Raw genomic sequence first — 12997 nt, 5'->3', positions numbered from 1 at the left:
ATTATTAAGCAATTTCAAGGTTCGTATCCCTGGACATACTGGGATTTAGTGATGACTCAGGAATGCTCCCAAAGACCACTGCTCCACCCCCTCCCTCCCCACCCCGGCCAATCCCAGATCTCCCGTGTTTCCAGTGGCCTCTCATGATTGGGAAATTGGGGGCTTTTTTTCAAAGGCACAATTTCCCAATCAAAGGACTGACATCAGATTGAGGTGTGCCCACTGCAAGTCATCACCCTGCCCTTGCATCTATCTCTCCCCCTTGTCTCACCCTACAAAACCCCCTACACTGCCCACACTCCCCTGTTTCCGGAGACCTCTGGTGAAGGCCTCAGTGAATTACCATCAACACCCACTATTCATGAAGACGCTGATCGACCACCAGCTTATGGTGTGGGGTGGGAGAGTCCCTGCCATACTGCAGACTTAATTCTGTGACAGGCCTAATGCTGGTCAGTAAATGCCTGATTACTCATAACGTTCATCAACCTCAACCATGTCTTGGTAAGGGTGATGTGTTTCCCTTCAGATTCCCCACCAGACAGCTGAATTCTTCATCGCCTACACTAAATCTGGCCCATTTTGGATATGTACCCACCAGTTGGCTTTAAACCCAGGCCACTTCAACTTGCCCAAATGGAGTCATGCTTAGTACTTCCACTGGCGTCAACTGGCATTAAAAAGCAGAATAACTAACAGACTAGACCTTAATCTTTTTTTCTTTAACAGAATCAAAACAGAATTGTTAAGTTAGCCCATTCTGTTCCATCATCAAGTAATTAAACTGTCCCATTTAAAAATGTGCAATGACCCTTAACTCTAATGAGATCCAGATTTCATTGAGACAGGTTACTATTTTACAACTACAGGTGAAACCGTCCCCCAGTGGTGTCCCAGGAATTGAAATGCTGAAAAAATGTAACAGGTACCAGTTATGTTGCCTGAAAGGCTGAAGATTTTCAGGAATCCCCAGTTTGTGTTATGGGGAGTGTCATGTATATTATGGTGCCTGCCATAAAGGAAATCCAAAAATCCCAGCATATGTTTTAATTTCTCTTACAATCAGAAGATTGTGGGCAGTGGGCAGCACTGTGGTTAGCACTGCTGCCTCACAGCGCCGGAGACCGGGGTTCAATTCCCGCCTCAGGCGACTGTCTGTGTGGAGTTTGCACGTTCTCCCCGTGATTGCGTGGGTTTCTTCCGGGTACTCTGGTTTCCTCCCACAGTCCAAAGATGTGCAGGTCAGGTGAATTGGCCATGCTAAATTGCCCGTAGTGCTAGGTAAGGGGTAAATGTAGGGGTATGGGTGGGTTGCGCTTCGGCGGGTCGGTGCCGACTTGTTGGGCCGAAGGGCCTGTTTCCACACTGTAAGTAATCTAATCTAAAAGTCTCATGGTCATATTCACAGGACAGAAAATGTGTTGCTGGAACAGCGCAGCAGGTCAGGCAGCATCCAGGGAACAGGAGAATCGACGTTTCGGGCATAAGCCCTTCTTCAGCTTCTTTGGGCTCATGCCCGAAACGTCGATTCTCCTGTTCCCTGGATGCTGCCTGACCTGCTGCGCTGTTCCAGCAACACATTTTCAGCTCTGATCTCCAGCATCTGCAGACGTCACTTTCTCCTCATATTCACAGGACAGCCTGTTATAGCTTGTGTAACTAATTTTGAAAAGGTTCTAAATCACAAAACTATGGGTTAAGTGGAGGAGTAAAGATTACAAAGATTTTAGAATTAAAATGGGATGCTAATAGCAACAGCTTTTGTTATACAATTAAGATTAAGAAGCTAAAAATTCTAATTGATGAAGCCTATTAACAAAACAGAGCACACAAATTGGATTCTGTTCTGTCTGTTTTTACTTGGGTATTAATCCATTTAAAATAAACAGTTTAATGTCTGCTTACAAAAAGGGGCAAATGGTCACCCATTCATTTCACTGATTGGAATTCCTGTCTGGAAATCTTAATTAATACTGATTTTATTGCACTTTAGTTGCTCCAACATAACTAAACAGTTCATTTTTGGCCAACATATGTCAATAGGCAGAAACAAAGAAGTTAACACATAAATTTACTTAAGTTCCAATAAAAAAATGATAACTAAAATAAAATTGACTGTTCATTACCTTAAAATCTTTCAGGGTTAAGGAATTAAGACAATTCTTCGATAAAATTCATGTCTCCTCCCCGTTTTGTAATTTGCACTATGTCCCCTAGAGGTAAACAGATTTCAGAAACAAATATTGATGGAGGAACTGGCAGCATCTGTGGAGAGAAAATGGCTAATGTTTTGAGTCCAGTGACCCTTCTTCACAACAGATAGCATCTAGGATAGAATCATAGAATCCCTATTGTATAGGAAAAGATCATCTGGCCTGCCAAATCTGCACCAACCCTCTGAAGACTATCCTATCCAGCCTTGTAACCCAGCATTTACCACGGTTAATCCTCCTAGCCTGTACATCCTGGACACTACTGAGAAATTTACTTGGCTAATCCAGCTAACCTGCACATCTTTGGACTGTGCAAGGAAACCAGAAGCAAAGAGAGAATGTGCAAACTCCACACAGGCAGTCATCCAAGGCTGGACTCGAACCCAGGAACCCTAGTGGTGTGAGTCAGCAATGCTAGTCACTATGCCACCCCTGAGGAAAGTATGGTATTTATGCTGATGTTAGGGGTTAGGGTAAGGGAATGAGTGGGTGGTGAAGACAGAGCCCAGAGAGAGAGAGGAAAATAGTTAGGTACAAAAAGGGATTGTGGATAGTAAGCCAGGTAAGAAGAAAAGCTAGATAGGAGACAATGGGGACTATGAGTGGGTAAAAATGGATAGGCTGTGGTAAAAGCATGCAGTGTCATGACAGGATCTGGGGTGTGGGTGTGGGTAAAAGACAAAGAAGGATGTGTTCAGACTCTTAAAATTAGTGAACTCGGTATTCAGTCCTGAAGGTGGCAAGGTCCCCAAGTGGAAAATGAAATGTTGAGCCTCACTGGAGCACTGCATTAGGGCTGAGACAGTAATGTTGGCATGAGAGCATGGTGGTGTATCGAAGTGACAGGCAATTGGAAACTCGGATTTATTTTTATGGAGGGCATATAGGTGTTCTGTAAGGCAGTCACCCAGTCCGTGTTTGTTCTTCCCAGTGTAAAAGAGCCTGCATTGTGAGCAGCGAATACAGTAGACTAGATCAAGTGCAGTGCAAGTAAATCTCTGCGATCTTGAATGGCGAGGAGGGATGAGGTAAACAGGCAAGTATTGCATTTTCTGCAGTTATGTGGGAAGGTGCTATGGAGGTGTGGAAGATGTTAGGAGTGGAGGAAGCGAGGACCAGGATGTCCCAAAAGGAACAGTACCTGTGGAATGCTGACAAGGGAGCCGAGGGGAACATTTGGACAGGTAACCCTGTTTACTGATGTTTAGTAATTATTTTAAAAATTGAAATCTTGCTTTTATGTAGCACCTTCAATGTAGTTACCATTTCTAGGTACTTTATAGGAATGTCACCAAACAAAATTTGACACAGCCACATGATGAGGTAAGAGGACAGGGTGACAGATGTAGAAGCATCTTAAAGGAGAGGGAGAGGAGCAAAGGATTTTGGGAGGGAATTCCAGAGGCTTTATGGCCTCGGTTAGCTGAAGACACATCTGTCAGTGGTAGAACAATCGAAAATGCAAGAAGGTCAGTAATAGATGAATGCAGAAATCTCAAAGAGCTGAGGGTTTGGAAGAAATTAGCCCAATTTGAAAATGATGTTGAGAACTTTAAAATTGACGTGTTGCTTAAATGGGAGGCAGCGAACATGCTTGAGAACTGAGTGAGACTTGATGTGAGTTAAAACACAATTTTGGATATCGTGAATTTTATTTAAGATGTTGGGCTGGTCAGGAGAGCAAAAGAGTAGCCAAATCTAAAGATAACAAGGTCTTTTCCCTGGGGTGGGGGAGGACATAGGTTTAGGGTGAGGGGGGAAATATTAAAAAGGGACCTAAAGGGTAATGTTTGCAAGCAGAGGGTGGTGCGTGTATGGAATGAGCTGCCAGAGGAAGTGGTGGAGGCTGGTACAATTACAACATTTAAAAGGCATCTGGATACGTATATGGATAGGAAGGGTTTAGAGGGATATGGGCCAAGTGCTGGAAAATGGGACAAGGTTAATTTGAGATATCTGGTAGGCATGGATGAGTTGGACTGAAGAGTCTCTTTCCATACTGTACATCTCTATGACTCTTTGATATGTGTATACAGGTTTTAGCATCAAAGAGATGTATCTTATTTATCAAATTGTAGGTGTAGCAAGAAAGTCCATTTGTTAGTTTTCATAGCCTTTTCTAATTATGAGTTGGAAATTCTTATTGGCCCAAAATTTATGTTTATTTAATGTGACATACAAACAGAACCTGAGAATGAAGCTTAAGAAGCTGTCTTTTCTTCAAAAACTGAGTACTTATAAATTAATTTGCCTTTGGGGTGGTAATTGGAATAAATTAGTCTTTCAATCGTTAGCGATTAAATTACCATTTTAAAAATAGTATTTGTTGAACTAATGCCTTCACCTTTATATTAAATGTCATCAGCATTGATTAAGCCAGTTGTCCCTGATTCAGGGAGAAGTCTCAGTTCCAGCATTCCTTCCTTACTCAGATTACCATTCATTTATTGATAGCATCATCTGAAGAAAATGGAGGGGCGGAGATTAGATTTTGACTACAAGAAGAAGAGGCAAGGGAAGATTCCAGAAGAGGAGATTCGACAGGCACTGGAGAAATTTGATGAATCAAAGGAAATTGCAGAATCAAGCATGTTTAACCTGCTGGAGAGTGATGTAAGGATGCTAATTCTGAGCTGCAACATTTGATTTATTCTTTTATAGAAATGGCGAAAAGTTCTTAATCTGAAGATTTTATTCTTAATATGTCACACGTAATTTTTTTTATCCCGAAAGTGTTCAGTATTTGATCCTTCTGCCCTATTTATTTCGCATCTGCTGTCACTCCATGTACCATTGCACCCTTGGGAGAGGCACAGATGTACTCTCCCTCCATGACTGCAATTACCAATGGTGCCTTTTGAGCTGCCAATAAGACCATGCTTACTGTGTGTTGCAATTAGATAATCTTGCTGAGATGTGACTGAACTCGTTAGGTAGGAATTTTTTCCCTTTGTTCTCAGTGGTCAACAGGTTTAGGACGGTTTTCCCAAAACGACAGTAATACTATCTTGGGCTGATATAACATCCCAATGATTAAAGGAATGCTCATTGACTGGTTCTTGAATCTGCACAATTTCTGTTTCACTATTTAGTCAAACTGGTTGTACGTGATGCTGTTGTTTCAACACCTCTTCAGGAGCTAAAGTAACACAGCCCTGGTGATACAGATCACTTAATTGCTAAATTGGGCTGCCTATCTTTTTGCAAAAATGCACTGCATTAATAACCTTTGATTTTGCATACCTCAGTAAGGTTTTCAGTGCCAGTCAGTTTGTTCCTGTAATGTATTGAACCACCAGATGTAGCAAATAAATCTTGACTGGAAACATATGTTTAAAGCAGTGATGTGATACTGTGCCTTTCTATTGTAATGAGATGAAATTCTGTGCTTTGAACCTGAAACACCAGCCTCACATAAAGGTTTTTGTTCTTGCTGCTGAATGGTTTTGAAAGGCATTGGCAAATAATTTGAATCTCTAATTGAGGAATATTAGGTGCAATACAGTTCCCCCTTTTGAATGAATAAACCTTCTTCAGTGCTCAGACAAAACACCTTAACTTGTGCAGCAAATGTAACTAGAGGTTTTGTGCCATCTGGTGGTTGACATGACATTGACCACTTCCACCACTGAATGCAAGGCTCACTGTGTATTTAGTTGCAACTGGGAGTAACTTTAGTCAAATTTGCAAAATGGCACCTCATGGGGCCAGCTAGGCTACTTTACGTTATTCAATATGATTTTAATTTCCATTGTCAGCTATCCATCAATTTGAGGATGGTGTCTACTCAGTGTCATGATTTTATACTGTGGGTCTTCATGCAACAGAATAGATCAATTATTGACCCACAGACCTTTAGATGCACAGAGCAAGGTCTCCCACAAGGTAATGGGATCTGGATTACAGGAATGCTTTCTTTTCCACCATACTGTCTTATCATTAAGGTGTTGGGATTCAAAGCATGATGCATTTTGATGGACAAACTCCTGCTATTTTGAACAACTGTTCTTCCCAGTCATTAATGCTAATATTGCCATGTTTCATGGAGAGCTTCAGAGTGACTTTGCAATGTTTCCTTCACCCTCCCCTGAGATCCACTGAATGCAAGATTAGTTAGAGTATATAACAGGTAGCAGCTCCAAATCCAGTCCCATCAGTTTCCCCCAAGGCTGGTCAGGCTGAACTTGCCTTCTCCCACATGGATGTGATGACGGCACGTAGTGCTGAGAAAGAAGTCCCCAAACACATTTGAATGTAATAGGTTTATATTTGTTTTCTTCTGTTGATATTTGTAGATTGAGCAAGTGAGCCAGCTTACAGCACTTGTGCAAGCTCAGCTAGAATATCACAGACAAGCTGCACAGATTTATCAAGAACTCTCAGTACAGTTGGAGCAGCGGTAAGTCTGAAACAAAGGTACATCAGCATTCTTTTCATAAAACAATAAAGAAAATGAACTCACATCAAATCATACTCCTGAATCGTTTAATCAAAGATCCAACCCATTAAATTACAATTCTCCCTCAGTAATTCCAGAAAAGAAGAACCATTTGGAAATTGATTTGTTTGGTTGTTATTTAAAATTATAGTTGTATAATTTACAGTGTCAAAGCACCAAAATAGCTGCAACAATTTACTTTATGTTGTAGTAAGTGTTTGTGAAACTTGAAATGTTGTCCAGTTTATTTGCTTTTAACAGTTAAACGTTGGTATCTACATTACACTATTGAAGAGCTGAAGAGTCTCATATCAATACAGTTCTATTCTTTTTGATTGATGGGAAAGCCTGATTTTCATTGTTATCTGAGCTGAAAAATTTAGATGTTTCACAGAAGTAGAATACAAGTCATGGGACTAATAACCACATCTTGTTGAGGTGGTAGTGTTTGACCAATGTTTTTGTAAGGACTCCTTAAATGTACATGTCACAACATGAGTCAAAATGGCAAATATTATCAACTCACACTCATATTGATACCATGCTTAAGGAATTGAATTTAAAAAGGCAACATAACTTTAATCTGTCTAGTGAGAGAACATGGTGAATGAAAGGACATTCCACATGTTGCAGTTCATCCTTTACAACTTGTGCCTGATTTAAAACTACAGTTGTTATATGGTTTTCAGACAGGTAAAACTGACAGTGATTAATATGAAGCAGGGTTTGGGTTGGTAAATGAAGTGAAATCTCAAATTAACAGCAACAGTGGCAATATCCACTAAATGATAAACAAATGAGAATAGGATACTTTTTAACATTTCAAATAATATTCATTACTATATGAGCTCAATGCCAAAACAGATGTGAAACTGTTTCATTGAGTCATTTGCAAAATATGTGGAAATGACAGTTTCTCCAAGTTACCTACATACAATAATACTTCTGAATCATTTTCAATGCTCTCTTGAGCTTAATTTTCCACCATTGAAGATCTGTAATTGGACATGTCGAGGGTTCACTGCAATCAGATTTCATTCCTTAAGAGTCTATTTCTGAGAGGATTTTGGTACATTTGTAAAACAAATTAATATTTGTATAGATTATTTTATTGCATACTGCCTTTTCATTTCCACAATGATTTAGTCAGAAGGCCATCATGAAATATACTACATCTACATTGTTGTTTCTGCATCCAGCTCGAATTTCAGTCCAGGAGTCTGCTATTTGAACAATTGAACAATACTTAAGTTGAGCTCCAGTACTTCCTAGTATGTTGGGTTTGATGGGTAAAGAGTTTAATGCCTTACTGCAATCGATGCATGAAATTGTTCACTAAATTTCACTCCTTTCACTCAAAACTGATAGCATGTTTCTTTGCAGAATGAAGGAGGCGACTGCCTGCCCTCGAAGGGAATATAAACCAAAGCCCCGTTTGACTTACGAGTTTGCAGATGACACTCAACAGAATGGTGGAGTGACTCACAGTGGGCAAAAGACACCAGGTAAAATATTGCATACAGTTGACATGAATATGTCTCTGAACAACAATTTGCTTTGATATCAGTGGCCAGCGGAATGTGAAGATGCTGGTGTTGGACTGGGGTGGACAAAGTCAGGAGTCGCACAATGTCAGATTATAGTCCAACAGGTATATTTAAGATCACAACATTTTGGAGCATTTCTGCTTCAGCAGATGAAGTAGAGAGAGCACACAAGCACAGAATATATGAAGTCAGAAGTCACATGACACCAGGTTATAATCCAACAGGTTTATTTGGAATCACATGCTTTCGGAGCGCTGATCCTGACAAACTTGTTGGACTTAACTTGTTGTCACATGACTTCTGACTATGTACACCGCAGTCCGAATATCGGCACCTCCACATCACCGAATATATAGGTGGAGAGATATTGGCAAGATAATTCCAGGTAATTGTGAGCGTCAACAGGTAAGTACAAATAGTGTGAATAGGGTGTCAACAGGCTGAATAACAAGTCTTTGCATGTGATCAAACGGTGTCAATAACAAGTGAGGGGATGACTTATGAACCTATTAATTAAGGCAGAAAGATAACTACAAATAATCTAAAATAAAATGGTGCTAGAAACAAACCAAATAGTTGGAATAACATGAGTAGGTATCAGATTTGCATGACGAGGGACTAACTAAAGTAATCAAAAATTGTACAAACTAATTAAGTAGAAAGATAATCACAAGTAATCAAGGTAATGGTGTCAAAACAGAACAGTAAAGAAGATTTTACAAACACAGAACAGTATGGTGGGGTTACATGTAGCACGACATGAACTCATGATCAGCTAAAGGATAGATAAACGGACCCCACCACCAGGGATATATTTCCTTCCCCACCCCTTGCTGCCTTCGGCAAAGACCGTTCCCTCTGTGACTACCTGGTCAGGTCCACGCCCCCCTACAACCCACCCTCCCGTCCTGGCGCCTTCCCCTGCCACCGCAGGATTTGCAAAACCTGCGCTCACAACTCCTCCCTCACCTCCATCCAAGGCCCTAAAGGAGCCTTCCACATCCATCAAAGGTTTACCTGCGCATCCACCAATATCATTTATTGTATTTGTTGCTCCCGATGTGGTCTCCTCTACATTGGGGAGACTGGACACCTCCTAGCAGAGTGCTTTAGGGAACATCTCTGGAACACCCAGACCAATCAACCACACCGCCCTGTGGCCCATCATTTCAACTCCCCCTCCCACTCTGTCGAGGACATGGAGGTCCTGGCCTTTCTTCACCGCCGCTCCCTCACCAGCCAACGCCTGGAGGAAGAATGCCTCATCTTCCGCCTCGGAACACTTCAACCCCAGGGCATCAATGTGGACTTCACCAGTTTCCTCATTTCCACTTACCCCACCTCACTCCAGTTCCAACCTTCCAGCTCAGCACTGTCCCCATGACCTGTCCTACCTGCCTATCTTCCTTTCCACCTATCCACTCCACCCTCCTCTCTGACCTATCACCTTCATCCCACCCCCATCCATCCATTGTACTCTTTGCTACCTTCCCCCACCCTCCTCCCTGACCTATCACCTTCATCCCCACCCCCACTCACCTATTGTACTCTATGCTACTTTCTCCCCACCCCCACTCTCCTCTCATTTATCTCTCCACCCTTCAGGCTCTCTGCCTCTATTCCTGATGAAGGCCTTTTGCCTGAAATGTTGATTTTACTGCTCCTTGGATGCTGTCTGAACTGCTGTGCTTTTCCAACACCACTAATCCAGAATCTGGTTTCCAGCATCTGCAGTCATTGTTTTTACCTGAAGGATAGATAAGTCAATCTTCTCATCAATTTCACTCAGCTCCAAAACATGCGCATTATTTTAGATGCTCCTATTTGGGGTTTTGTTTTCAGATCTGCTTGATATATATATAATATATATATTTGAATACTGGAGGCTTGAAGACTTTAAAGTAAGCAACAAGTATTGGAACTTCGCTCATGACTGTGGAATTTTTGGATCATGGTGTTTCTGCTATCAGTTTTAACCCAGCCTTTTTTCTAACTGCACCAAAAATTGTAACATTTATTTTCCTTGCGTTCAAGCGCCACATCTTAAGATAATTGCAAGTTTTATTTTCTAGGTGACTAATTTATGTAAAAGTTTCAGGTTTTAATAGTCATTTGTAAAATGCAGGCACACCGCTGGATCAGCCATGCTGCAGGGCTGCATATGATTTTGAACCGGAGAATGAGGGAGAACTGGGATTTAAGGAGGGAGATGTCATCACGCTCACCAATCAAATTGATGACAACTGGTATGAAGGGATGCTCCATGGACAGTCAGGATTTTTTCCCATCAATTATGTTCAAGTTTTAGTTCCATTACCACACTAGAGTGACTGCTGTAACTCAACTTGTCATTATATTTGTGCCACAGGTGAAGGTGGTTCAGTTTGTGAGATTGTCTGATGCAGTGACACTGTTTATCAACAATTCCATTGATGTAAAGTCTTCAGTTTACATGTATTATAATCCCTAACAACCACACTCATTTGCATCTGTAGTAAATGTAGGCAGAAATGTTGCTGATTCCATCATCAGTGCAAACTCGAAGATGTCATCGTGCTAAGCAACACACAATCAAGTTGTGGGTATAATCTGTGAAAGCTTTTCTCCTGTTTTCTGGTCTATTATGTCAAAGTGGATAGTGCTGCACCTAGCTTTCCTTATTTTTGTAACAGTCGTAAAGCTGTACAGCTTGGCTCTGGAGAATATATTTATCTAAATTTAAAAAAGAGAGAGTATATGTGTTATATGAATTGTTTTTCCTCCTATCTGTGCTGGATCCAAGAATACCACAGAGTAAAATGTTGGATTGCTTAATGTGGTGAATCCGAGTATATTAAAACTGTTCAATAAAGTCAATTTGTAAGTGTGGACTTTCTTTTAAAGGGGACAATTGTTTCATATTCCATAACTGATATTCTGACTGCCTATCTAATGGAAATGTGATAGAAACTGTTTTTACTCTTCAGCTCAACAGGTTATGCTACACAGGAGCAAAGGACCAGAAGACTTAGGAGCACAAGTAGGCTTTTCTGGCATCTCAGCCTCTGCTATCGTGCAATTAGACAATGGTTGATCTGCTTGTGTCCTAAAATGCCACTTTCCTGTTGCCTTGATGACCTTTGACTCCCCTATTTATCAAAAAAAAATTAACACTGCTTTCTGTGGAAGGATAATTCATATGCCAATGACTTGCTAAGGGAAAATAGTTCTACTCATTTCTGACTAAAAGGGAGATATCTTCTGAAACTTTGTCCCTTAGTTTTAATCTCTCCCAAAAGAGAAAACTAAAAATCACACAACACCAGGTTATAGTCCAACAGGTTTAATTGCACACTAGCTTTCGGAGCGACGCTCCTTCATCAGGTGATTGTGGAGGGCTCGATCGTAACACAGAATTTATAGCAAAAATTTGCAGTGTGATGTAACTGAAATTATACATTGAAAAATTGATTGTCTGTTAAGCCTTTCATCTGTTAGAATACAGTGATAGTTTCACTTGTTTCATGTGTAAATCACAAAACCTTTTTTTTAAAGTTGCATTCTCGGGTTAGCTGTTAACAATGGTGATAGCTAGACAATATGTTGAAGGTGTTAGCCCTCTGTGTTCTCTGTCTATGACCTGATGTTTAGATTGATTCTAATCTAAAAAGTGAGATAACAGAGTTTTACATAAATTCATGCAGTTTTTGAGCTCAGAGTTCTACATGAATGTATGCAGTTTTTGAGCAAAGTGCAATGTAACTCTGCAAGTACAAATTCACCACACAAAATATATGTGTGCATGTGGGTTTTTGTCTGTGTGTGTGTGTGTGTCTGTCTGGGTGGGAGAACTTGTGGATGATTTTTATCCCTCACGATTGAAATTAATTTTGGAAGCCAAACTTTGATTTATGGACCAATTCACAATCATCAGCTAATTCAGATGCTAATTTAACCCCCTGCTCATCCACATGAATTCTCCCTACTTCAGAAAGTGAAATTTTGAACTCCTGTCTAAGTGCCAATTTCTGAAGTTCAAACTCCCTGTCTTTCTCCTTTTCCCTCTCTTTTGCTTTTAATCGCAATTCAAACTGTGTCATTTTTGTTGCCCTGTCCTTGTCTTTTGCTTCTAACGCAAGCTGCTTTCCTTCCCTGTCAAAATATCTTTTCAGCATTTTCACGTGACACACTCTGGGATTTCTTTCTGTCTGGAGTCCTTATCAAATTGTTCACCTCACTCAATTTCCTTTCGACTTGATAAGGTCTATTAAACCTTGCCTTTAAAGTTTCACCTACTACTACAAGTAACTCTAACACCTTATCTCCGATAGCAAAATTGCAAGTTTTTGATCTCTTGTCTGCTTCTGGTTTCATTGTATGCTGTGATCCTTTTAAATACTGTCTAGCCAATTCCCCTGCTCTGTTTAATTGTTCCACATTCGACATATAGTCCAAATATGTGGTCTCTGAATTCTGATTTACCAATTTCTCCTTAATCAATTTTAGTGGTCCTGTCACTTCATGCCCATAAACTAATTCAAACAGACTGAATTTGGTCGATTCATTTGGTGCATCTCTGATCACAAAATGTACAAACAAAATTTCCTTATCCCAATCATCTGGATAGCCTTGACCATAAGCCCTCAACATGGTTTTTCTAGCACATCCTGCGACTCTGGATGGTACTGCCTACGGTTTTCCAATTACCTGACATGTATTACGTGTCTGGCAAAATTCACCTCAATCGTGTACAGACCAGGCCAATAAAAATGTTTTTGTATTTTAGCTTGAGTTTTCCTCACTCCTAAATGACCCCCTAA

At 40.6% G+C, this 12997-nt stretch overlaps 1 protein-coding gene across 2 annotated transcripts in view; it reads left to right on the top strand.

The window, feature by feature from the left end:
• sh3gl2b (SH3 domain containing GRB2 like 2b, endophilin A1) overlaps positions 1 to 11068 on the top strand; it is a 167137-nt gene extending 156069 nt beyond the window's left edge. For both annotated transcript variants that reach the window (XM_087995375.1, XM_087995379.1), the window contains 4 exons: positions 4668 to 4826; positions 6509 to 6612; positions 8035 to 8156; positions 10324 to 11068. In XM_087995375.1, the coding sequence (XP_087851501.1) occupies positions 4668 to 4826; positions 6509 to 6612; positions 8035 to 8156; positions 10324 to 10523 (585 nt within the window). In that variant the 3' untranslated portion in view covers positions 10524 to 11068. The remainder of the gene's footprint in view (positions 1 to 4667; positions 4827 to 6508; positions 6613 to 8034; positions 8157 to 10323) is intronic.
• The last annotated feature ends 1929 nt before the right edge of the window (positions 11069 to 12997 follow it).

The sequence above is a fragment of the Chiloscyllium plagiosum genome, unplaced genomic scaffold (assembly GCF_037043375.1).
Source record: "Chiloscyllium plagiosum isolate Xiang-an unplaced genomic scaffold, Cpla_swu_hap1 HiC_scaffold_2, whole genome shotgun sequence".
NCBI classification, from domain to species: Eukaryota; Metazoa; Chordata; class Chondrichthyes; order Orectolobiformes; family Hemiscylliidae; genus Chiloscyllium; species Chiloscyllium plagiosum.
This window is presented reverse-complemented; position numbering and strand designations above follow the sequence as displayed.